At 46.1% G+C, this 26,650-nt stretch overlaps 1 protein-coding gene across 1 annotated transcript in view; it reads right to left on the bottom strand.

The window, feature by feature from the left end:
* The window catches only part of HKDC1 (hexokinase domain containing 1), a 49,465-nt gene extending 23,453 nt beyond the window's left edge, over nt 1-26,012 (bottom strand). The window contains exons 1-7 of the mRNA XM_047762789.1: nt 25,818-26,012; nt 19,955-20,117; nt 11,974-12,122; nt 11,758-11,877; nt 6,195-6,290; nt 5,043-5,142; nt 2,306-2,489 (exon numbers count right to left, since the gene is read on the bottom strand). Of these exons, the coding sequence (XP_047618745.1) occupies nt 2,306-2,489; nt 5,043-5,142; nt 6,195-6,290; nt 11,758-11,877; nt 11,974-12,122; nt 19,955-20,117; nt 25,818-25,880 (875 nt within the window). The 5' untranslated portion in view covers nt 25,881-26,012. The remainder of the gene's footprint in view (nt 1-2,305; nt 2,490-5,042; nt 5,143-6,194; nt 6,291-11,757; nt 11,878-11,973; nt 12,123-19,954; nt 20,118-25,817) is intronic.
* Between the last annotated feature and the right edge of the window lie 638 nt (nt 26,013-26,650).

The raw sequence follows: 26,650 nt of genomic DNA, 5'->3' as shown, positions 1-26,650 counted from the left end.
CAGGGCTGGGGCTGAGAAAGTGCACGGTGAGCCTGGAGTATCTTACCATGTCAGAAAATAAAGAGTACGTAAAGAGTGATGGAACTATGTCAAAAGGACATAGAGCCTGGCTTGAAGGAGCTTCCACTGGCTAAGTCTGAAAAGAACTTGAACAGCAAAATAAATAATGATAGGAAAAAATATAACCCATTAAATTTAAAAAGAATCTGGAGTTCTCACAATGGCTCAGGGGAAATGGATCTGACTAGTAACGATGAGGATACAAGGTTCGATCCCTGGCCTTGCTCAGTGGGCTAAGGATCTGGCATTGCTGTGGCTGTGGTGTAGACCAGAGGCTACAGCTCTAATTTGACCCCTAGTCTGAGAACCTCCACATGCCATGGGTGTGGCCCTAAGAAAGACAAAAAAAAAAAAAAGAGAGAGAGAGAATGTACTTGTTTTCAGATTTCATACTCTGCATTATTTAGGAGTTAAGGGATGTTTCCAATTTAGTCTCAAATCGTTCAGAAAAATAGTTTCATACAGATATACATGTATTTTATGTGTATGTGTATTATGTGTGTGTCTATACATAGATACCAGACAGAGAGAGAGAATGCTACTATTTAGGGGATCTGAGAGAAGGGGACTTTTGTACTATTTTCACCATTTTTCTTTGTCTGAAATTTTTTTTTAATTTTACATGTTTTTTCATTCAACAAACACTTTTTTTTTTTAAGGGGTGCATCTGCAGCATATGGAAGTGCTGGGCTAGGAGCTGAACTGGAGCTGCAGCTGCCAGCCTATGCCACAGCCACAGCAATGCCAGATCCAAACCACATCCATGACTTACATTGCAGCTCACAGCAAGGTTGGATCCTTAACCCACTGAGTAAGGCCGGAAATCAAAACTGCATCCTCATGGATACAGTCAGGTTTTTAACCTGCTGAGTCACAACAGGAACTCTAAAACTTTTTAAGAAACAAATACAAATGAGCTACAATAATGTGTCAGACACTGTGTAGGAAGGGAAGGAGGATCACAGCACAGCCTGTCTTTGGGAAGCTCAGCACACAGGTAGAGCAGGGCAGCCCCTACCCAGTTATACAGGTGAGTGTGGGATGAGAACAGAGAAAGGCTCCCTGAGACCCAAGCCCGGGAAGGACTCACACCAGGTGTTGTCTGATTAGGCCTCTGAGAAAGTGGGTGCAGGGGAAGCCCTGGAAACACAGATGAGAATGTGTGCTTCCTTGGGCTGCACTGGTTTGGTCTGTGACCACTCATCCGAATGCACCAAGAGTGCAGGGCCCAAGTCCCCTGGTTCACAGCAGTATCTCCCTGCCTCCAGACTGAATTAGAATCAGGGGTATGAGGGGATGGTGGGGATGGATTGGGGGTTTGAGATGGAAATGCTATACAATTGGGTTCTGATGATCATTGTACAATTATAAATGTAATAAAATTCATTGAGTTAAAAAAAGAATCAAGGATTTCAGAATCTCTAGTTTTTTCCATGTTGCTGAAAATGGCATTATTTTGTCCTTTTTATGGCTGTATTGTGTTCCACTGTACGTATGTACCACATTTCCTTAATCCATTCACCCATTGATAAATATTTAGGTTGTTCCCATGTCCTTGCTATTGTGAATAGTGCTGCAATGAACACAGGGGTGCATGTATCTTTTTGAATGAATGTTTTGTCCAGATATGCCCAGGAGTAAGATTCTCAAACTAACTGAAGTCAGAAGGAGAAAGACAAACACCACATGATATCACTTATATACAGAATCTAAAATACAGCACAAATGATCCTATCTAAAAAACAGAAACAGAACCACGGACAGGGAGAACAGACTTGTGGTTGCCAGGGGAGAGGAGGGAGTGGGATGGACAGGGAGTTTGGGGTTAGTAGATGCAAACTGTTACATTTAGAATGGATAAGCAGTGGGGTCCTACTGTACAGCACAGGGAACTATGTCCAGTCTCTTGGGTTGGAACATGACGGAAGATAGTATGAAAAAAAAAGAATGTACATATATGTATAACTGGTCATTTTGCTGTACAACAGAAATTGAAGGAACACTGTAAATCAACTATACTTTAATTAAAAAAAGGAAAAAAAAAGAATATGATGCGGGGAAACCACTCATTTCCTTGGCCTCACTTTCCTCATCTGCCCAGTGAAACTGAACTATAAGGCTTGCCTCATAAACTCCCTGTGATGGGTGACAAGTCACAACTAAAAGACCCCCTGGGTAAAAAGTGTCCCTGAGTGACTGGGCATTCACTGGCACCGATGCCCACATTACAGTGCAGGGTACTCACAGCTGCTTCCCCGGGTTGAGAGAGCCAAGGTCCAGCTCCCGGTCAAACTCGGTGCGAATGTCCTCCAGGGCCCCGTCGTCCCCGAAGGCCCCCCACTCAGTGTTGATGCACATCCTGCCCTCGTCGCCCTCCACCAGGTCGATGTTGCTCATGTCCTCCATGTAGCACGCGTTGGTGCCCGTGCCTGGACCAGGGATCAGAGAGAAAACGCAGAGATGCGAGGGCTCCCAGCTGGGCAAAGACAGAGACAACTCTCAACTGCCTGAGAGTCCTCTGAATGCACCACAAAGTGCTTTTGATCCACTCCCGGGGCTGATTCTCGCTGAGGGAAGCAGCTTTGGCAAGCCCGGGAGTTCATGAGGAATAAAGCTGACATGTCAAGTCTGCACTTGTCAGGATGTTAATGGTTTGCTGTTATGAATGGAGTCAATTGTGAAGAGTCCCTGATGAATATGTACGAAAGCTGACAGAACACATTTACAAAGAGGAGGATGAATTAACCTAACCTTGAAAATGTATTTTTTAAAACAATCACCAACCCACAGTCGTTTTTTTAATCCTTCCCCTGTGCTACGTAGCCTCTTCTCTATTTGATACTAAAAATATCCCTTACTCAGAGCCTGCTACAAATTGTTCCCAGCAGAATCTACATCCTTATCTTTGAGTCATTAGCAGTCACATAACAAAGCAACATGCCATTATTAAAACACAAATGCACTCCAAGGAAATGCCTCCATCACTTGAGTAGTGGGGAGTGGCACAATCTCTTTAGGACCTATTGGGATGTTGACATGTTTTAATTGGATTGTGGTGATGGTTACAAAACTCTGTAAATTTACTAAAAATCATTGAATTATATACCTGAGAGGATTTTTATGTCTCTCTCTTAAGCTGTTTTTTGTTTGTTTGGTTTTTTTTGCTTTTTAGGGCTGTACCCAAGGCATATGTAAGTTCCCAGGCTAGGGGTTGAATCAGAGCTGTAGCTGCTCGCCTACGCCACAGTCACAGCAACCCCAGATCCAAGCTGTGTCTGCGACCTACACCGCAGCTCACAGCAACCCCAGATCCTTAACCCACTAAGCAAGGCCAGGGATTGAGCCCATGTCTGCATGGATACTAGTCAGATTCATAAGCTGCTAAGCCACAATAGGAACCCCTCAATAAAACTGTTTAAAAAAAAATTAAGTATCTTCCCCTGGGTAATACTCTGGTCTCAGGATTTTAAAGCCAACATGAGAAATAAGAGATGCTGAGAAGCAGAATGCAATACAATATTTGGAAAAAGCTTTTCTCAGAAAAAAACACAGACATTGTTTAGGCATGACACCCAACCTGCCAGTTACCAGGCACAGTCACTGAGACTGTGGATAGTAGAGGATGCCTTGGCAGGCAAGGGCCAGGCCCATTCTGAGGTGTGAGGCTCCAGAAACAGGACAACAGATTAAGCCCCTCAGTTGTAAAAGTCCTTGCCCTTTGGGAAAGTCAGGCTGAGGAAAATGGGCTGGAAGTTAAGAAAAAGCAGTTCAGAGTTCTCGTCATGGCTCAGCAGAAATGAATCTATGAGGTTGTGGGTTCAATCCCTGGCCTCGCTCAGTGGGTTAAGGATCTGGCGTTGCCATGAGCTGTGGTGTAGGTCACAGACGCGGCTCAGATCTGGCGTTGCTGTGGCTCTGGCATAGGCTGGCAGCTATAGCTCCGATTAGACTCCTAGCCTGGGAATGTCCATATGCCATGGGTGTGGCCCTAAAAAGACAAAAACAAAAACAAAAACAAAAACAATCAATCCATTTGGCCTGACTGTTCCTAAAACAGCTTTTCATAGGCCTCTCCAGGGGAGCCCCCTCCCAGCCCAGGTATTGAGACCACCCAGCAGACACCCCCGCTGAGCTGGGGCCTCCCTGGCCCAGGCCTCCGCCTCGTCTCCCCTACACAGTGCAATGGCCTCTGACTGGCCTCCTTGCTCCACTTCTGCCCCCCACAACTGACTCTCCACATAGCAGCCAAATGAGTTTTTTGAAAATGCATAACCCATTTATCCACCCCTTGCCCAGAGTCCTCCTGTGCCTCTGTCTCCCTGGGGTGAAAGCTAAAGACCTTGCAGTGACTGTGACCCATGTCCTCTGACACAGGAAGATGGGGACAGTTCCACCCACTCCCACCTGAACAGCCTTTTACTCTCAGCCTTCCCTCACTTGGATTCAGCCACATTCAGCCTTTTAGGGTGCCCAGGGCACCCCAGATGGGCAATCCCATCTCAGAGGTCACAGGGCCTCTTTTCCTCTCCATCTCTACTTTGTTCCCTCCTCCTGATCACCGAGGGCCCTGCTCAGAAGCCACCTGCTCAGAGAGCCCCGCCCTGGCCACCCCACCACACTTACTTTCGGTCACATCACTCTGCTTAATTGTCCTTATCATCCTGACCACCACCTTGAATTATAGTATTTGTTTAGGTTTTCGGCCTTTCACCCTCCTCCCCACTGAAAGCTTCATGAGAACTGGAACCTGTGGGACTCCCATCACTGAGAAGCCATTGCAGAGCACCAGGCCAGCCACGGGACAGGTTCACAGTAAACACTTGTTGAATGAATGCGTGCATTAATCTTCCATCTCCCTGTGTTGCTTCTTCTCAACAGAAAGGGCCAATAGCCTTCCCACAGAATTTACTCAGAATTCCTGAAACTAAGCCCCACACCAGCCCCTTTTGCCCACCCCCAAAAAGCAAGACAAATGGAGTTACCAATGATGACACCAACTTCACAGTAGGGATCGTCATAGGCACACGTCATCATGGTTCCCACTGTGTCATTGACCAAGGCCAGGATGTCCACATCTATGTCCTGTTGGAACACAGGCCCCAAAGGGCATCCGTGGGTGGGAGGGAGGCATTTTCCCTCTACCTTTCCCCACAGAGGAAGCAAAAGCAGTGAAGATGCCTGGTTGGGACAATCACGATCCTGCCTTCTGGGCCTGCCTGTAAGAAATAAGGCCTTTGACAGGGTTCGAAGGCCCAGAGGAGAGAAAGAGCAGGGAGCTGAAGAGTGGAACCATCTCAGGTTTTATGGGCAAAGGCCTCTGTGCAATAAAAATACGAGGCACAGATCATCAGGACTGTAGCCTGTTTGAGGGGCCCCAAGGAAAGCATGTTTATCCCAGGAGCGATGGTGTTTCCAGGAGGAAAACCTCCACATCCTCACCCATGGGGACATTTTAACCACCCTCAGCCAAGTCATCTCTGTGGGCAGCACTATAGGTTCCCTGTTCTACCAAGTCCACTTGGGTTATGGTGCCATGGTTCTGCAAGGTTTGGGGGAGCATTTGAAAGTAAAATGAAAACGGTAAGAGAAAAATCTATAAGGATACAAAAGCATGTAACAGCTTTAAAGAGAAAAAAGTCTGGCAGGGTATACGTCAAAATATTCCTCATGCTGTCAGGGTAACAAGTCGTTTGGATTTACTGGGATACTTAGCTCAGCAAGGAGCATGTCTTGCTTTTCTAGTTATTTACATTATTGTAAAAGGTATTCAACAGATCGAGCTCTTTAGTGAATAGAGATGGAAAGTGGGATAGAGAGAGCCAGACTGGAAAGAAAGTGACCTTTTGAGACTCTGAGAGGAGAGGTGGGGTTGGAGCCTCACACACAGCAGTGGGTCTAACCGAGACACCCTAAGGGGACTGTGGCAGCTGGAGACCCCAAAGGAGTGTAGGCCACCCTCCCTCTAATAGTGACTGGAACAAGCTCCTCAGACAATGGCCACATCTGTGCCAGTGAGACCTCCCCTGAGGTCAAGTCCTTCTCTGATTCGCCTGAGGGCAGGCACATAGGAGAGCCTACCCCCCACCACCCCCGACCCCGCCGCAATCCCACCACCCTAAGAGAAAGATTCTCACCTTGTGTTTTCTCATGGCATTGCTCAGGGAGCTTACTATGTCTGTGTCCTGAACTCCCCGCGCCTTAAACTTCTTCGTCCATGAAAGCAGGACACCCTGGGGTGAGATTTTAGATCCAGACAAAATGAAGAAGGTTCTCAGTTCTGAAAATGAGCTGCAGAAACTTCATGCATCCCCCGTGGCCTTCTCTTCTTTAAGTTGAATCGTCCCCATTCTTTCAACATTTCTTCGAAGGCCTTTTCTAATAATTTCAACATGTTTATTACTCTCATCGGAACAGTTTATTTTATTCTCTACTTTTTTTTTTTTTTTAAGGGCCCTGCTTGAGGTATATGGAAGTTCCCAGGCTAGGGGTTGAATCGGAGCTGTAGCCTTCGGCCTATACCATAGCCATAGCAATGCAGGATCCAACCTACGCCACAGCTCATGGCAACACTGGATCCTTAATCCAATGAGTGGGGCCAGGGATCGAACCTGTGTCCTTATGGATACTAGTAGGGTTCATTACCACTGAGCCACAAGGGGAACTCCTCATCTGAGCAGTTTAAAGCATTATACATCTGGGCTGAAAGAACAATGGCTGCAGACTCGGAATGCTTGGATTCATAAGACACTGTCCAAGTCATTTAACCTCTCCGAGCCTCAGTTTACTCATTTGTAAAATGGAAACATCACTTCCTGCCTCTGTTACAGGACTGCTCTGATGGAAGTACCCAGCATGTGTTAGATGATACGTGATGTGTACAGAACACCTGGTCTGCCAGGTCCACAAAGCAGAACTGACACTACCTTGTAAGATTCCCTCAGGATCCTGCTGTATAGTACAGGGAACTATATCTAGTCACTTGTGATGGAATATAATGGAAGATAATGTGAGAAAAAGAATGTATGTGTGTGTGCGCGCGCGCGCGCATGTGTGTGTCTGTGTGTGTGTGTGTGTGTGTGTGAGAGAGAGAGAGAGAGACTGGGTCACTTTGCTGTACAGTAGAAAATTGACAGAATACTGTAAACCAACTATAATGGGAAAAAATCATTAAAAAAAAAGATTCCCTCAGGGACTTAATTTCAACTTAGAAAAATGATTCTCAATTTGCATTATCAACTGTTTATAATTGGTGTTTCCCAAGAGTTTCATATCGAACATAGCAAATAATTACAGAACTTTTCAGACTGGAAGAAAATTTGGAGATTAAGAGACTTGCCTAAGTTCACATAGTCAAGAAGAGAAGAGCCCACACAAACTCCTAGACCACTCTCACCCACCGCTCACCCACCCCACATCCACCCCCTCAGTTTAAGGATAAAGGAGCCAAGCTTTAGAAAGGAAGGAAACTGCTTCAGGACTCATGGTGAACGAAGGATAGAACTCAACTAGAACACAGGTCTCTGATGCCCCACCAGCAACTACGTTTTTCTCCGGCACCACAGCGCCGTCTACTGGTAGCTCTCCCTAACTTCTGCCTTCAGGGGCTATGGTAATATCCCTGCTCTGCAGGGCAGAGAAGTGAGAGATTGCAGGGTGGTGTGCCCCCAAATCGGTGCAAGGGACAATGTGGGACCAGCTGGGGAAAGACTGTACCGGGGGAGTGGGGAATAAGTGCATGTGATATACTGTTAAGTGAAACAAAGCTGTACATACAACCATATATTTTTAAATTATATATACACAGTATAACACCAGAATTTAATATAGGTATGACTGGAAGGGAAACCCAACAATTCTAGTAATTGGTATTTCTGAAGGTTGGGATTAGAGGGGATTTCTTTTTTTTTTTTCAACGTTTTAATTCCTACCCTCATTTTTTCTTTGTTTCCCTACCTTGAAGAAAAGTATTACTATTTTATCATCAGAAACATATACACCCACACCCACACACCCCTCACATACAGAAATTTCTCTTTGACTAAGACTTTTCCATTCCCTCATTTTTTTTTAATATTTATTTTTAAATGATTTTTTCCCATTATAGCTGGTTTATAGTGCTGTCAATTTTCTACTGTACAGCAAGGTGACCCAGTCACACATACATGTATACATTCTTTTTTCTCACATTATCATGCTCCATCATAAGTGACTAGATACAGTTCCCAGTGCTATAGAGCAGGATCTCATTGCTTATCCATTCCAAAGGCAATAGTTTGTATCTATGAACCCCAAATTCCCAGTCTATCCCACTCTCCATTCCCCATTCCTTCGTTTAAACAAACAAAACAAAATAACAACAAAGTGACATCCTCCTTTAATTTCCATGACCTGATCTTCTTTAATCATTTTTTAGCTTCACAAAGAATCCCTCTTAGCCACACCTCCTCAGAAAGTCTTTCCCTTCCCAGATCCTTCTGCGCTTCTAAGGCTGATCAGACTCTACCTTCTCCAGAGCCCTTACTTTCATGTCAAAAACCTATATCTGCAGCAGAATCATGGTTAGACATGATTTGCCCACTCTCAGTTATTATTATTAATGCATTTCCTTGTGGCTGAAGCTTTTCTACTTTAGGCTTCACTGAAAGGCAGCCTGGGGGGAACCTTTATAAAATGCAAGTAATTCAACTAGACTTTGATGTAATCAAACCCCCTTGCCTAGTTTAAATGGCGCCTGAAAATCTTTATTGGGGTACAACACAAAATGGGTCAAAATGCTTTCAGGCGCCTGCTGGCATTTTATTTTATTTTATTATTATTTTTTTAAAATGAGAGTTGCAACATTTATTTCAGGTTCTCTCTTGTTTTTGTTTTGTTTTGTTTTGTTTTTTTCTTTTTTGCCAAACAGGCAATATGTGGGAATTCCTGGGCCAGGGATTGAACATATGCCGCACAGCAGCAACCAGAGCCACAGCGGTGAGAATGCAGGAGCCTCAACCTGCTAGGCCATCAGAGAACTCCCCTGATGGCATTTTAAACAGAGTTCTAGAGCTGAGTCTTTTTGCTAAGTCAGTATGGTCAGGAGGTTTTGAGCATGGGCTGAGCCAGTCTTGGCTGTGTGACTTTGGAAAAGTCTCAACCTCTCTGAACTGCAGTTTTTCTCAAATATAAAACAGAAATAGGAGTTCCCGTCGTGGCACAGTGGTTAACGAATCCGACTAGGAACCATGAGGTTGCGGGTTCGGTCCCTGCCCTTGCTCAGTGGGTTAAGGATCCGCCGTTGCCATGAGCTGTGGTGTAAGTTGCAGACAACACGGTTCAGATCCCGCATTGCTGTGGCCCTGGCGTAGGCCGGTGGCTACAGCTCCGATTCAACCCCTAGCCTGGGAGCCTCCATATGCTGCGGGAGCAGCACAAGAAATGGCAAAAAAAAAAAGGCAAAAAAACAAATGATGATATCTGCCTCATATGATTGTTTTGGGATTTTAACAAGGTAACGTATACAAAGGGTCCAATATAGGGCAAGATCCAGTATCAAAGTCTGAAGTACAGTCTATCAATATCATCATCATCATCATCATCTTCCTTCTTCCTGAGGTCTCTGTTCCTCAGCCCAAATAAGAGGTGTTTAACTATTTGGTGAATCAAAGCCTGATTCCTCACTCCTCCCACTCCTGCCACTGACTCAGGGGAACCCTGCTTTTCAAGCTGCAAAGAAAAGCAAAACTCCACCTGGCCTCTTCATTCCCTAAAACCTTCTACATACTTTTTTTTCCAAATTACTTCTTTAGAAAATAGTTAAAAAGTAAACTTCAGCCCATCTCCCATGTAGACAGACGATGGCAAATTCCCATTCAACAGAATCTAGTAAATGACTGACTGCACCTTTCAATTGTCAGATAGTTATCAGGCAGCTATTAAATATGACATTGCGCTAGAGACCCTGGGTGTGGAGAAGAACAATATAAAATAGTACCTGCCCACTAGAAACAGCTACTGAACTGGGGGGCAAGGTATAAAAGCATAAGGAGACAAGTCGCATAGGAACAATCACTAAAACCTGGCAGCTACCATTGATACACCAGGCCCGGTGCTCAGCCGTGACAGATGCTTTGTCCAAGCTTCACCTCAGCCCAGCAAGTAGATATTATCCCTGTTTCACAGATAAGAAAACAAGGGGGAGTTCCCGTCGTGGCACAGTGGTTAACGAATCCAACTAGGAACCATGAGGTTGAGGGTTCGGTCCCTGCCCTTGCTCAGTGGGTTAAGGATCCAGCATTGCCGTGAGCTGTGGTGTAGGTTGCAGAAGCAGTTCGGATCCCGCATTGCTGTAGCTCTGGCGTAGGCCAGCGGCTACAGCTCTGATTCGACCCCTAGCCTGGGAACCTCCATGTGCTATGGAAGCGGCCCAAAGAAATAGCAAAAAGACAAAAAAAAAAAAAAGAAAGAAAAGAAAACAAGGGACCCAAGAAGTTAAATACCATGCCCAGAGGAGATGACTTATTCTGAGCCATGATTCAAAGCCAGGTCTATGGAATGTGAAAACCTACTTCCTTTCCACTATCCCCTTATTGATAACTGGCTCAAGCCAACAATATCAAACATATTCCAAGGCAGTCCCTGACATCCAGCTGGTTCATGAATTGACCGTCTGCTGGGTGTCATGACCAGTCTATGTAGCAGGAACTCATGAACCACCACCCCAGGCAGGAGAGGCCTGGGAAGACCTGACTCTGACAATAAACCACCCTCCCCAGAAAGCTCAATATCCTTCATTTTTGCTTTTTTTTTTTTTAGGGCCGCACCCACGGCATATGGAAATTTCCAGGTTAGGGGTTGAATCAGAGCTACAGCTACCAGCCTTCGACACAACCAGAGCAACGTGGGATCCGAGCCACGTCTGTGACCTACATCACAGCTCACGGCAACTCGGGATCCCCAATCCACTGAGTAAGGCCAGGGATCAAACCTGCATCCTCATGGATCTTGGTCGGATTTGTTTCCGAAGTAACTCCTCATTGTCCTTCTATATGACCTCTTATTTATTTTTACAGATTCACGTAAGATCAGGTTTGCTTTCTCCCTATTTACAAGCTGAAAATCTGAGGCATGACGAGATGGATTGCCCACGACCCCCAGATGGCTAGTGGCACTGCATGCCCCAAGTGCAGGGTCTGCTCAGTAACACTGCCACTCCAATGACCCCACCTGAGACCTCCTCCTAAGGGCTCACTGTAGGGGAGGCTCCCTGAGCCTTCGCACTCTCATTCTAGCTAGCTGTATCGGTGGTTCCAAGGGTGGTCTCCAGGCTAGCAGCATCCTCATCACCCGGTAACCTACCACAAATATGAATTTAAGGCCCTGCTGATTAAGAAACTCCTGTGTGGGGCCCAGGCATCTGTGTTCAACGAGCCCTCCAGGGATTCTGGCGCAACCAAGGCCTGAGAACCTGAACTTGGTGGTAAAACTATTTCATTCCCCGTGCCACGCCAACATTAAGTATAAAATCAAGTCAGCCATGTTAACATAGTCTCCGCCTCACATTTCTACCCTACTGTTAAAAAAAGAAGCAAAAAGGAAAAGCAAACAAGAAAACGCCTGCCGACCTCCTCTGTTCCCAGGCTGACTCCTGCATGCCACATTCTCCAGCCCCAAACCTAATTCCTAGACAGCTCCTTCCCTCCCTTACACCAGCCTTACCTCTTCTAATTTAGTCTGTCTGCAGGGAAAAGAAAAGGTTAGGCCAAGAGGCAATTTCTTCTGCTTCAACCCTTTGGTTTCCATGAAATCTGCCAGACAGTCAGCTACGTATTCAAATAGCTGCAGAGAAAGAATAGGACACAGGGCAAAGGCATGGTCACTTGTAAGCTGGATGCCCAGTTCCTCCCGCACCTTCCTCGAGCCCTTGCCCGGTACCTCCGTGCCGTTCCCTCGGATAATCTCATTGGGTGTTGGGTAGAACTGACTCTCCATCTGCACATTTCGTTTCCCCTCTTCTGAGACTTGCACCTTCAAGACTCGAAACTTGGATCCTCCAAGATCCAGGGAAAGAAACTCCCCGTTTTCTATTCAAAAGCAAATTTTAAAAATTATCATTTATTGGGGCTCTGCTATACAGCCAGCTCTGTATTAGGAGTTGGACCTGTAAGAAATGTCATGAAGTCTTACAACCGCACCCACAAGCCAGGTATCACCATGCCCAGGCAACAAGGCTCCAGAAGTATGGCCATTGATGTGCCAGGAAGGACAAAACTGGGGTGTGACCCAAGTCTGCCTGCCTCTGCAGCCTCGACTGTGCCCACTGAGCCATACTGTAGAAAATAAACCTATTCATTTGGAGAGGGCACATGTGAACTCACTTCAGGCAGGTGGTATTAGAAATGGGCCTTGAGGGAGGAGCTTATTCTTGCATGCCACAACCCCACAACCTCACAACCAGGAGGAAAACGCTGATACTCTGGAAAATGTATATAAGGCAGAAAAGGCAGGGGGACTGCAGGGAAGAGAAAACAGTCCCGCAGAAGTCAGCCTTGTGGGTAGAGAGAAAACACTTGAGGAGGGAAAGGAGATAAGAACCAAATGCTGGCCCTTAAGGAGTCAAAGATGCTCAATTGTGTGAGACAGAGCTACTGCAAAAGAAGAAAAGGTAACACAATCTAGCCTATACAAGACAGATGCTGTTACTAAAAAGGTGAAAGTGACACATGCGTTGGCCCAAGGAAGCCAATCCAGAATGCATCAACTCAGGATCCAGCCAGAATTCCTACCTAGGACCCTGCCAGTATCTTCAGCATCAGCCATAGATATGGGATGGAAACTCCTGTGTGCAAACCCTGGAACCAACAAGTCTTTGTGTAGAATTACCTGTGCTGCAAAATGGCTGCATGTACCAGGCACACTTCATAACACATGCCCAAGGCACATGTTACTGAAATTCCATGCCCACAGATCTGGTCACCCAAGGGGACTTTTTGGGGTATCATGTGACCCTAGACACAGCTGCATGTATCTAAGAGACTAGCTGGTCATTCAGATCTAAGGGACCAGTTGTTGTTGTGAAATGTGAAATAAAACATAGAGGGAAATTGCTAGTAGGTGGTAAAAACTGAAATGGAAGCATCCCAAACACCAGAGGTCAGCTGAAACATGTATATAGGCTGAAACCATGGAGGAAAACTCTTTAAGTTCCAATTCCTTTGAAACCTAAGTGTACCATGGTTCCTGTCCTCAGAGTCCCACAAGAGCCTGTGTGTCTCCCTTTTGGGTTTATGTGTCTTATACTACAAATCTCCTTTCTTGACCTGGCTTGACTGAGCTTCTCTGTTCCTAGTTATCAAAGAACTAGAGGCAGGCCCTCCTGATAGCGCAGAATGGTGCTCTTCGAACTTTAATGTGCATTTAAATGTCCCAAGAATGTTGTTAACATGCAGACTGTGATTCCCTGGAGATGGGGCCAGAGGTTTACGTTTCTAAATAAGCTCCCAGGTGTGCTGCTGCAGGTCTGTGGACCACGGTTAAAGAAGCAAGGTTTAGTTAGAGCCCTTTTGCAGACCCAGCCAGCTGGACATTTTGCTATTGTGAAGATATCTGGAAAGCAAGATTCTTAGCTTCCTAGATCCGCCCTGAAAGGAACCTGATGGAGCCATTTTTTTCAGGGAGGGAATCCAGGGATCTATTCCTATACAACTTTACCAGCACTCATTGTGTACCATGCAAAAGATACTTTCACAGATGTTGCATAGGAAGAAGGACTGATCACACAATGCATGTATGAACATTTACTGAGCACTGATTCTGCCAAGTGATGGGCCGTGTGCTAGGAATGCAAAGACGAAAGACTATGGGCCCCCAGGGGAGCCCATCAGAAATACAAGAAGTAAATTAGCATTTCCTTACAGCAGGGCAAGTACTCAGATGTGGGCAGCATGGGAAATGGTATCAAATCTGAGCAGGAGTCAGCACCCCAGGGGAGCTGATACAGAGCTGAGCACAGAAGAATGAGAGGAGTCAGGCAGCCAGACAGAGGAGAGCAGGGGTCCAGGAGAGGAAGCCATGAGCAAAGGAATGAGATCGCCTAGGGTGCGAATGGTGTGTGCTTTTGAGTAGGATGTGTGGCAGAAATAAGGCTGGAAAACAGACTTAAATTAGGAAGGATTTGGAAAAGCTGTCCCACCCTCAAGAAACTTGGGATTCATCCAGAAGGTGAGTGGGAACCTCAGAAAGAATTTTTTTTTTTTCCTGCACATGTGGCAAGTGGAAATTCTCGGGCCAGGGATCAAATCCGAGCCTCAGCAGTGACAACACCAGATCCTTAAACCACTGCACCACTAGGGAACTCCCATAGAAAAGATTTTAACCAAGACCTGATTGAGGTTTGGGGAAAATGCCTCTGGCACCAACCAGGCTAGATTGGATTTTAATAAAAGAGGCAGTCCTTATGCTGCCATCTAGATTGGAGGTGATACACAAGATCGGTGTAGAATCGGCAGAGATTCAATCCTTCCTCCAGTCACCTCAACCAGTGATTCAGGATGCTATTTCATAGGAACCACAAGGCATGATCCCTTCTGAGACTCTGATGCAGAGAAAGGACTCACTGCACCCCAGGGAAAGGAGGACCTGCCTAGAAGAAGAGGGCCACAGCGGCCGTGGGCCAACCAGGACCTTCACAGCAATTATTAAAACTATATGATCTCCCATCACAGGGCTATAATGTATAGCACAGTGACGATAGCTAATAATACTGTATTGCATATGTGAAAGTTGCTAGGAGAGATTTTAAAAGTCCTCATCACAAGAAAAAAAAATTGTAAGTATGTGTATTGATAGATGTTAGACTTGTTGTGATCATTTCATAGTATATACAAATATCAAATTAGTATTTTGTATGCTTGGAAACTAATGTAATATGTCAATATACCTCAATTTTTTTTCTTTCTTTCTCTCTTTTTTTCTTCTTTTTAGGGTTCACATGTGGTAGGCTACCAGGTTAGGGGATAAATCGGAGCTGTAGCTGCTGGCCTACACCACAGCCATAGCAACTTGGCATCCGAGCTTCGTCTGCAACCTACACCACAGCTCATGGCAACTCTGGATCCTTAACCCACTGAGCAAGGCCAGGGATCAAACCCACAACCTCACGGTTCCTAGTCGGATTCGTTTCTGTTGAGCCACACTGGGAACGCCAATATACTTCAAATTTTTAAAAATAAAAAGAGGGAGTTCCCATCGTGGCTCAGTGGTTAATGAATCCAACTAGGAACCATGAGTTTGCAGGTCTGATCCCTGGCCTCACTCAGTGGGTTAAGGAGCCTGCGTTGCCATGAGCTGTGGTGTAGGTTGCAGACGCGGTTCGGATCCCACGTTGCTGTGGCTCTGGCATAGGCTGGCGGCTACAGCTCCAATTCACCTCTAACCTGGGAACCTCCATATGCCATGGGAGCGGCCCTAGAAAAGGCAAAAAGACAAATAAATAAATAAATAAAAATAAAAAGAATACTTTTGTTTAAAGAAATGAACTGGAGTTCCCGTCATGGCTCAGAGGTTAACGAATCCAGTTAGCATCCATGAGGATGTGGGTTCAGTCCCTGGCCTTGCTCAGTGGGTTAAGGATGCAGCGTTGCCGTGAGCTGTGGTATAGATTGCAGATGCGGCTCAGATCCCAATTCGACCACTAGCCTGGGAACCTCCATATACCTCGGGTGCGGTGCTAAAGAGAGACCAAAAAAAAAGAAACGATCTTTCAAGAGGGCAAGATTTCCTTGACAATCTGCCTGTGGGGATGATCCTCAGAGATCTTTTAGCGGCTTCAGGCTGCTGCGGACACCAGGGATTTCCTTCTCCTAAGCCACAGCCAGGCCTTGTGAGCCTGCTCCTTCCCTCCCCCCGGTACAGCATCTCCCAAAGGTGCACAGACTGAATATGTGGACCTCCAGAGGTTCAGAGTCTCCAGGGAGAGAAGCCTGGGTAGTCATTATGATGAGGAATCACCCCAAGTGAGTCTTATGCTCAGGCAAGCATGGGACCCTTGACCTAGTGCAGACCCCTGGGCCCATCAGCTGGCGACACTGGGGCTCCTGGGCTCACCCTCCTGGAGGCAGAGGAGGCTGTCTGGAGACAGAGGCCAAGAAAAGAGGCAGCTGGGGCAGGGCCCCAAAGAATCACAGTCCCTTTCAGGTCACAAGATGGGCACTTCCTGTTCCCTTCCCTCATGACTGGTGGAGAAAAGACACAGATGATAACCATGCTTGAAAGCACTTGTAAGAAGAATCCATGACAGGAGTTCCTCAGCTGAAACGAATCTGACTAGGAACCATGAGGTTGCCGGTTCGATCCCTGGCCTCACTCAGTGGGTGAGGATTCGGCATTGCTGTTAAAAAAAAAAGAGAGAGACAGAGAGAGAAGAATCAACCACAGCTCCCTGGCTAAAAGGCTGGGCAGTTACCCCCTCTCAGGTAGATTCACAGGAAAGGAGGGGAAACTAGAGAGCAGGCCAACTCAGAAGGATTTCTCTGGAAACTGCATGCATTTCTGAAATGGAGGTCCCAAGAGATTAGGAGAGTTTTATCTGTTTTGGTTTTGTTTGTTAGTCATCGTGAAATTATGCCACCAGCTCACAGGAGCTCTGTAGGACTTGGGACATTTTGGAGAATTTAAAGCATTCCTTCCACGTGACTGATCCTAACAAACCTACAAGGTGGTAGGACAAACTGGCCATGTCCTTTTACTAATAAGGATAGGAGTACAGTGCTTCTGGGACTTAACAAGGTCACCTGCTCCAGAGGCACTCTGGGTCCAGGGACCTCACTGCAGTAGGATCACTGGTGAGATTTACTGGTGACAAGAGGCTCTGAGGAGACAGTGAAGAAAGGAGATGATGTCCTCTAGCATGAGGAGGAGAGAATTTCTAATACTTGGCCAGCTTTGGAGTTCCCATCACAGCGCAGTGGAAACAAATCTGACTAGGAATCGTGAGGTTGCGGGTTCAATCCCTGGCCTCTCTCAGTGGGTTGAGGACCCAGCATTGCCATGAGCTGTGGTGTATGTCTCAGATGCAGCTCAGATCCTGAGCTGCTCTGGCTGTGGTGTAGGCCGGCAGCTGTGGCTAAAATTGGACCCCTAGCCTGGGAAATTCCATAGGCTGTGGGTGCAGCCCTAAAAAAGCAAAATAAAAATAAAAATAAATAAAATTTGGCCAGTTTCACTTCTAAACCTTCCTGAAGCAGCAAGGGCCAGGAAGGCACCTCTAGCCAGCAGCCTCCAGACCATCAAAGGCCACTCTCCTTTGCTTCTGGGGACACACCTCCACAAGAGGAGCCAAAGTACAGGAAGTCAGGAGGACTTTGACCTGGTGCTCCCTCCCTCGCACACACCTCATGACTCAGGTGCTTCCTTGGGATGGCCCCAGGTGACCCATCAAAGATGAGGGTCCCTTCAGCATTCTCAAAGGGCAGTGTCAGAATTCAGCAGAGATTTCAGACAGGGCTGCCTCTCTCCACAGCTTATGTTCCTCCACAGTGGTACACCACCATGCTCTGCACCCCCACCAGCAAGGGGACTGGGTCTTTCCCAAATGGCAGAGAGGGGGCCTCTCTCAAATGGCAGAGCCAAGCTACCTTGGCTCAGGCACTGTTACAGAGGAGCCCAGAGCCCTGATAATCCGATCAAAGGTCCCTGACAGCTCCCCAAACCTTAGTCCCTGCTCCTTCAAGAGTCCCAAAGCTGCTCCTGGAGCTTGGTTGGAGCACTGAGATCCTGACATTGGGGAAGCCCCTTGGTCCTCGCAGATCTCATCTGATGTCGGGACAAGAGTTAGACCATGGGGTTCTTACAGGGACTGTGTGAGACAGCGGGTCCCTAGCACCCTGTGACCACAGGAGGTGCCTCGTAGATACCAGTTCCTTTCCCTCTTACGGTTTTATACAGAGGCTGAGCATGGAGAGTATGATGGAACCCCATACATTCTCTCTAGAGGTCTCAGGCTGTAGTGAATAAAACAATGGCTCCCCCAGGATGTTTACATCCTAACTCTTGGATCCTGTGAATATGCTAGGTTATGTGACAAAAGGGAATTAAGGTTGCAGATAAGGCTGATTGGTTGACCTTGAGGTTGGGAGAATATCCTGGATTACCTAAATGGGCCTAATGTAATCACAGGGTCTCTCTATCTTTTCATTTTATTGGAACTTTCCAGGCCAGGGATCAAATCCAAACCTCAGCTGTGAAAACACTGGATCCTTTAACCCACTGCATGGGGCTGGGGATCAAACCCTCACCTCTGCAGCACCTGAGCTGCTGCCGTCAGGTTCTTAACCCACTGCACCATGGAGGGAACTCCAATCACAGGGTCTTTAAATGTGGAAGAGGGAAGAAATGTCAGAGTCAGAGATTTGAAGATGCTACAATGCGGCTTGAAGATGGAAGGTGCATGAGCCAAGGAAGGCGGATGGCCTCTAGAAGCTGGAAAAAGCAAGGAAATAGGCTCCAGACCCTCTCGAAGGAATGCAGCTCTGCCAACACCTTGATTTCAGTCCAGGGAGACCCATTTAAACTTCTGACTCCCAGGAATTCCCACTGTTGCTCATCAGGAAAGAATCTGACTAGTATCCATGAGGATGTGGGTTTAATCCCTGGCCTCGCTCAGTGGGTTAAGGATCCAGCATTGCCATGAGCTGTGGTGTAGGTCACAGACACAACTTGGACCTGGCATTGCTGTGGCTGTGGCGTAGGCTGGTGGCTACAGCTCCAATTCAGTCCCTAGCCTGGGAACTTCCACATGCCCCACATGTGGCCCTAAAAAAGAACAAAACTTCTGACCTCCAGAGTTATGAGAATAAATAAAGTTGCTAAATTTGTGGTAACTTACTACAGCAGCAATAGCAAACACATTTTACAGATAGAAAAATTAAGGCTCAACATTTTCCCAAATGTCACTGAGGAATGACAGTGCTGGGCCTAGAATGCAAGTTTCTTGAATTATATTTAATACTGTTTCTACTACATCTTCCTATCTTCCACTACTTCCCATCTATAGCCTAGAATCTAGGTACCTAGGCATGAAATGCCATTTAGTATCCATTCTCCAAATGCTTCAGGGCCCTAGTGTGCATCAAGCACGATGCAGCACTCAGAGAGCTGTGGTAAAGAAGACACAGACCAAAAAAAAAAAAAAAAAAAAAGGAGTTCCCGTCGTGGCGCAGTGGTTAACGAATCCGACTAGGAACCATGAGGTTGCAGGTTCGGTCCCTGCCCTTGCTCAGTGGGTTAAGGATCCGGCATTGCCGTGAGCTGTGGTGTAGGTTGCAGACGCGCCTCGGATCCCGTGCTGCTGTGGCTCTGGCGTAGGCCGGTGGCTACAGCTCCGATTCAACCCCTAGCCTGGGAACCTCCATATGCCGTGGGAGCGGCCCAAGAAATAACAACAACAACAACAACAATAACAACAACAAAAGACAAAAAAAAAAAAGAAGACACAGACCCTGCCCTCAGGGAGTGCTGGACCAGTGGGGAGACTCTCATATACAGCAAGGTGATAGGCACTCTGACAAGCACCTAACCCATGATGGGGATGCTTCCCAGATGAAGGCAGTAAATCTCTACGCTGGGATTGAAAAGCCAAGCTGGCGTTCACAAGAGGAAGAATGTTGGGATCTCCAGCAGGAGAGGGAACAGAATGTGTAGGACCAAGGTGGTCAGGGAAAAGGCAAGGTGAATTTGAACTTTGGTCTGAAACTTTTGGTATTGAACTTGACTGAAGCAAAGAGAGTCAGGGAGGGTGAGGGGGTGTGGAGAGAGGGATGGATAGATAATCCAGGGTACAGCAGCAAACTTCAGGTATCCATCAGCCAAGAGCCAACCAGCCCACTCACAACAACCTGGCAGCCCCCAGCCCACTCACCTGAGCCATCTGGAATGGCCCTGACAAAGGTGGGCAGCATCTTCACTGAGGCTGTGGGGTTGGTGTCCTTCCCCAGGCCCTTCTGCATTTCAGCCTGGAACCGGGCCATGATGTCCAAAAGGGTCTCATCTGAGAGCCGCATGTGATACAAGAACCTGTCTACCTGGAACAGATGCCAGAGTCATCAAAGTTGGCTGTATGGGGCACCTGCCCTCCATTCAAGGCTATAAATTCCCACTCCAGGCATGAAGCTGCATTCCTGACTTGGGCAGCTTCTTGATGTGTATACCCAAAAGTTTCTTGCCTAAACCCTCATCAAGCTGGGGCAACATGGGGAGTTAGAACAGAATGGAATGGAAGGCTGAGGAGGTAGAGACTTATTCCTCTAAAGGACAAACTCTGAGGAAGAAAAATGACTCCCCCACTTTTCTGATGGGACAATGGAGGGGCAAAAACTAAAAGGATTCAGTTTCTAATTCCTAGTTCAAGGACTTCACCATTGATCCATTGCCTCTCTACTGGAAAAGACTGGCTATAGCTTGAACTATAAATTTCTTTTCTTTTCTTTTTTTTTCTTTTCTTTTCTTTTTTTTCTCTTTTTTTTTTCTTTCTTTTTTTTGGTCTTTTTGTCTTTTTAGGGCCACACCCGCAGCACATGGAGGTTCCCAGGCTAGGGGTCTAATCAGAGCTGTAGTTGCTGGCCTATGCCAGAGCCACAGCAACGCCAGATCCAAGCCGCATCTGCGACCTACACCACAGCTCACAGCAATACCAGATCCTTAACGCACTGAGCAAGGCCAGGGATCAAACCTGCAACCTCATGGTTCCAAGTTAGATTCGTTTCCACTGTGCCACGATGGGAACTCCAAACTATACATTTCTAAACACATTAGCTTTCTTTTGTGCAATAATAACAATATACATTCAGACATGTTTCCCTTTGTTTATAGGTTGCTAGGAAGCTCAGTGATAAATTCAATCTCCAAGAGCAATCTCTAAAGCTCAGTGCTTTAAATTTCCAATTGTTTTTTAAGAGTTTTTTTTTAAACTCAATGAATTTTATGACATTTTTAGTTGTACAACGATCATCACAACCAATTTTATAGCATTTCCATCCCAAACTCCCTGCCCATCCCTCCACCCTGCCTCATTTGAAAACCAAAAATTTTTCAAAGTCTGTGAGTCAGTATCAGTTCTGCAAAGTTCATTATGTCCTTTTTTAGATTCCACATGTGATAACATATGACGTTTGTGTCTGTCTAACTAACCTCACTAAGCATGATAATTTCTACTGAGGTTGTTTTAATTAAGATGAAGTTTACTTTTTTTATTTTGGCCATGCCCACGACATGTGGAAGTTCCCAGGCTAGGGATCAGACCCAAGCCACAGCAGTAACCCACCGAATCCTTAATCTCTAGGCCACCAGGGAATGCCTGAAGTTTAATTGTTAAAGTCAGCTCAAATTGCTATTAGAAATGTCACTCCAGTAACCAGGAAATGGGACAAAGGACCACTGCCCCAAGGGAGGGAAGATATAAAAATGACTATTGCTGTACATAGTCCACTTGAAGGTAATAAGTCATATCGAAGTACCTTCCACCCCATGCTAATGCTAATCACTTGGTGGTGGTGGCCTGGATTCCCAGGACTTGTGGGATAGAGTATCAGGAGGAGGGACAGTGGCATAGGCACCCCGTATGTGCCACCCTGCTTTACATACTGATCAGCCTTTCTATTCATCCAGGTCACAAGGAGGCTTGATCTTGGCATATTCTTGCAGGAATTGCTCCCCCATGCTTTCATCTAAGGCTAAGAACATTTGTTGCAGTCTACAAAGTGCTTTCATGTATGTCACTTCATCTAATCACCAAGACATCCATTTGAGGCAGCCAGGTAAGGCCAAAATTATTTTCCCTAATTGATAGATGAGGATTCCAAGATTCAGAGCCATTAAGCAGCATCAGGAGAGCTGTAGATAAGTGGAGGCACTAGGACTATAATGAGATTTCCACATTCCTCACACCATGGCCTGGTTCTGCTTCATGCTTCATGTGGGACTCTCAAGCCCCACAGACAAATTATACCAAAGTTCAAAGGCCACATGACCTTTATTATAAGAGGGTCCCCAGCCATCAGCCAGGCCTAGAGGGCAAGCATCCCAGATCAGTCCAGGGCCACATGGAGTCCTAGGCACTGAAATGATCCATAGCTCCAAGATCCATCGATCCCCCAAAGATTGGGGGCCAGAGAAGCCAGAAAACCATCAGAGAGCCATTAACAAAAGAAGACAATTGGGCTTTCAGCATATTTGAGGAGAAAGGGTGGAACAAGGTCATGCTTCATTAAGGGCTTCCTGTTCACCCTGAGCCTGTTTATGACTAATTGGTTGGCACAGTGCGACACACAAGGAGAAAACTGACAAAAGGGACACGACCCGAGTAATTGGGGTTTAGAGAAGGGTGAAACATACTACACAGGAACTAAACTTATTCCTTTATCAACCCAAGGCCCCTCAGATAGTGCCCAGAATCTACTGCTCATTTTTGCTCAGCCCCAGCGTATAAAGAACATTTCCAGGCATCCCCATAGTACCATCCCCTGTAATGGTTTTGAGACATTTTGGAGGTCATCTGCCTGCTGAAGTTTAACAGCATCATTCAGTACTCTGGGTTACTATTCCTGCTGTTTCAATACATTAAAGTTATGATAGAAAAAATGTCAACTTAGCATTAGTTTCTTGTTTATTCTTTCTATCTTCCACAGCACTGATACAGCAGCTAGAAGGCAAGAATGAAACACATACGAGGACAAAAAGGCTGTATTTTAAATCCAAACAGGTGATTTGAGGCCTGCGTAACTGGGCACATATGTTGCAGGCACCAAGGAAGGGGACTTGGGTTGCAGAAAACCAACCCCACTCTTAGAGTGCCTCACGGTTTGTTAACAGAAGAGCCAACGAGTAAGCTCAGAGCTGCTGAATTATAGAATGCAGAAGCTGGAAGGGCCTCTAGCAATCCCTTAGTCCAAAGGTCCCATATTATGAAGGAAAATCATAAAATGGTTCAACTTTGTAACTTAGTGGTTTCACTTCTGGGAATCTAGCCTTAGGAAATAATCCCCAAATATGGAGAACATGAAATACATGCCAATGTCTATCATAGCAATATTTTAATTATTAAAAATGTTTATGAAAGTGGCTGAATGTCTAACAAGAGGGAGAAGGTTAAATTACAGCATATCCAAATCGACTGAATATTAGGAAGATATTAAGGTGATAATTATGGAGAAAGGGAAAAATGTACATTAAGTGGTTTCAATATAACAGTAAGTGAAAGACACAGATCTGGAAGGGTATCGACAATATAAATATAACTGTAGAAACACCCGCTGTGAAAAAAAAGACTGCAAGGGCTTCCACATGGCAAATATGATAGTGTTTGTGAGGATTAATGTTTCCACTTTTTGTAATGTTGACTTACTAAACTGTAAAGAGTATACATGGAAAAACTTAACCAGTCCTCCTTTTATGAATGAACAATCAACAGGTTGGTGACCGGACCCAACCCAGTGTTATCAGTAGGTCAAATAACATCAATATATTGAATTGGAAAAGAAACCATAAGAGTTGTTTCCCCTTTCTTTTCTTTCTCTTTTTTCCCTCTCTTTCCTTCTTGTTTTAATGCTGATATGGGGAGATTTAAAAAAATTGTTCCAGGGTCTGAATAGTAACCCTTGAGGGCAAGCAGGGCCCAGGATCTTGACTCTAGAGGCAGAAAGCACAGGAAGTAAGGAGGAGATTCACTACCTGGATGAGATAGAGAAAGAGCCCATGACTTTTGACCAGGTGTGTTTTCACCATGAGGAGGACTGAATGAGTTGGTGTTCTCAGAACCTGTGACTCATCCCAGCAACTCATAAACCAGCCTCCCTTGCTCCCCCTGACACCTGCTGGGTCACTCAAGGTGACTGCAAAGTGCTCCTGACTATCCCTGCTCAGTTCACTCTCTTTCCTTCCTTCCCCAGGCCCTGACAAAGGCTGACCTTCCTCCCAGAAGGACCTGGAACAGATCAGTGAAGGCTGCATATCTTGCCTCCTGGGCCTACACCTGGGCTGGTGGACAAACATGTCCAGCCTGATCCTAGGGTGTAACTAAAGGTTAACCACCACAAAGAGGCCCAAGGAAACGAAACTAATTTACAAGAACCAGAGGAATAAAGATTCCAAAGACTCCCCTTGTGGGCTGGAAAGACACCACACAGGTGGCATCTTTACTTAGAGGTCATAATAAAAAATGAATTCTGGAGTTCCCGTCGTGGCGCAGTGGTTAACGAATCCGACTAGGAACCATGAGGTTGCGGGTTCGGTCCCTGCCCTTGCTCAGTGGGTTAACAATCCGGCGTTGCCGTGAGCTGTGGTGTAGGTCGCAGACGCAGCTCGGATCCCGCGCTGCTGTGGCTCTGGCGTAGGCCGGTGGCTACAGCTCCGATTCAACCCCTAGCCTGGGAACCTCCATATGCAGCGGGAGCGGCCCAAGAAATAGCAACAACAACAACAACAACAACAAAAGACAAAAAAAAAAAAAAAAAAAAGAATTCTTACAGAACTTTCCCACCTCCTTAAGAAGCCAGTAGAGGGCTCCGTGAATCTATTCAACAAATGAAAGTTAAGACAGCTTAACTCTGCTGATCACAATATTTTAAGATTTGCTATAACCTGTAATCCAAGTCTCTAAAAGAACAGAATGTAGTGGAAGGTTATTCCACCCAGCACAGAGGGCTGCCAGGATGCTGGCTTTCTCTCAGTTTGAAAAGCCAGGAGGCATCATGACACAATGGAAAGAATATTGGAGGAGGAGTCAGAGACTTGGATTTAATACCTGGGTAATCGTGGTTAAATCCACTTGTTGGGAGGACTTCTGCTATCTATAAATTGAGAGATGTTTGTGCCCAGGGCCCTGCCACTGGCAGCTGGTGTGGCTAGAGTGGCAGGCTGGGCTCAATCCAGGCTGCTAGGAGAGAATGCCCATGGCCCGTAGTTGAGCCTTGGCAACTTTTAACCAGCCCACCTTGGGATGAATTTTGTAGACAGGCTTCTTGGGCAAAGTAGCAAGATGATGCACATCATTAACAGTATACCACTGGCAAACAGCCCATGCCCATTTTACATATTTTGATTATTGTATGTGAAAACCCACACCCCTCTTGAGGTCTGCATTTATATTCTTTCAAGCACGTGAAGAATCATATAATTTTTTTTAAGGCTGCACCTGCAGCATATGCAAGTTCCCAGGCTAGGGGTCAAATCAGAACTGCAGCTGCTGGTCTACACCACAGCCACAGCAATGCCAGATCTGAGCCTTGCCTGCGACCTACACCATAGCTCATGGCAACGCCGGATCTTTAACCCACTGAAGGAGGCCAGGGATGGAACCCACATCCTCATGGATACTAGCTGGGTTCTTAACCCACTGAGCTGTGGTGTCCAAGAATCACATGAATCACATGAATTATTTTTAAAGTTCTCAAATTTTAAAAATGACTCTCCACTGTAGCCCTTCCCCTGAAACATCCCTCACATCAAACACAATCGTCTTCAAGCTTTCTAAAGCCTTTCTGCTCATTCCCTTCCTGTCTGGTATCTACCAGGAAGTCCGAGTGAAATTCAAGCCTCAGGACAGCATGCAACATGCAGCCCATGGGAGATTTACTTCCTCCTCTTCCTCTATGAGTATTTCACAGCCCCTGTGTTCCCAGCACCTCTTCTAACAAGCTCTCTTAAACCCTTTCGCATGTAGGCATGGGAGCAGTTAGCTCTGTCAGAAAAGACTGAACCAAGGATATCTCAGCTCTGTGTGTCCTTACCTTCTTGATCTGATCCTCCTTCAGCTTGGTGAAGTAAAATGCCATCAAGTGTACCGCAAACATTTTCCAAAAGTGTGGTTTCTCCTGAGATGAGCAGAGATTTCCGGGGGCAGTGTTTACTCCCCCGTCTCCAGAGCACTACCTGCTTCTAGTTCAGTCTGGAGGCCTCCAGGGAACTAGGTGCTACAGATTAAATACTTCCAGGCTGCTTAGTTCAATGATTAAACTTCGCCCCCCTCCTCTAGTCCCTCCCTCTGGCACACACTTGATTGTCTAATAGGAAGCTCGGGATGGTAGCAGAGGGTGGGTAGAGGGCTGGCAGGGGATGGGTTGCTTGATTCTTTGAGAATCGGGTGCCACAAAATCTCGTTGCTAAGCGACACTCTCAAGCTAGTGTCCCACCAAGCCCACTCAGCCGAGGAAAATCGTCTGAGAAGTTGGGCGTTAAACAAAGGCAACTTTCAACCAGCTGAGCTGCTCGGCTAATGTCTAGTCTCAGGCTTTTCTCTTGAGTCCTTTTCATCTCAACCCAGAGATATAACTCCTGACTTCTTCCTGCTCCTCTATAGCACTATCTTAATTAAGGACTAAGCATTGCCCTGGTCAGAGAGATTTCAAGAATGTTGAGGCAAATTCTTCCGTTTGTGACAGATCAGATCTCTTAGCTAACAGCCCATGGTAATGGGAAAAAAATCAATAAAGGTTTGTCTATTCACAATGATAAGGGAGAAATCCTTGATTTCACAGGTAATGAACCAGTATAAAAGTATCCATGAGAAAGAATGAGGTCACTTGTTGCAATGATTGCATTTGGAGTGGATAAACAATGAGAT

The sequence above is a fragment of the Phacochoerus africanus genome, chromosome 15 (genome assembly GCF_016906955.1).
Source record: "Phacochoerus africanus isolate WHEZ1 chromosome 15, ROS_Pafr_v1, whole genome shotgun sequence".
Taxonomy (NCBI): Eukaryota; Metazoa; Chordata; class Mammalia; order Artiodactyla; family Suidae; genus Phacochoerus; species Phacochoerus africanus.
Note: the sequence above shows the minus strand (reverse complement) of the source record. Positions and strands in the feature narration are given on the sequence as shown.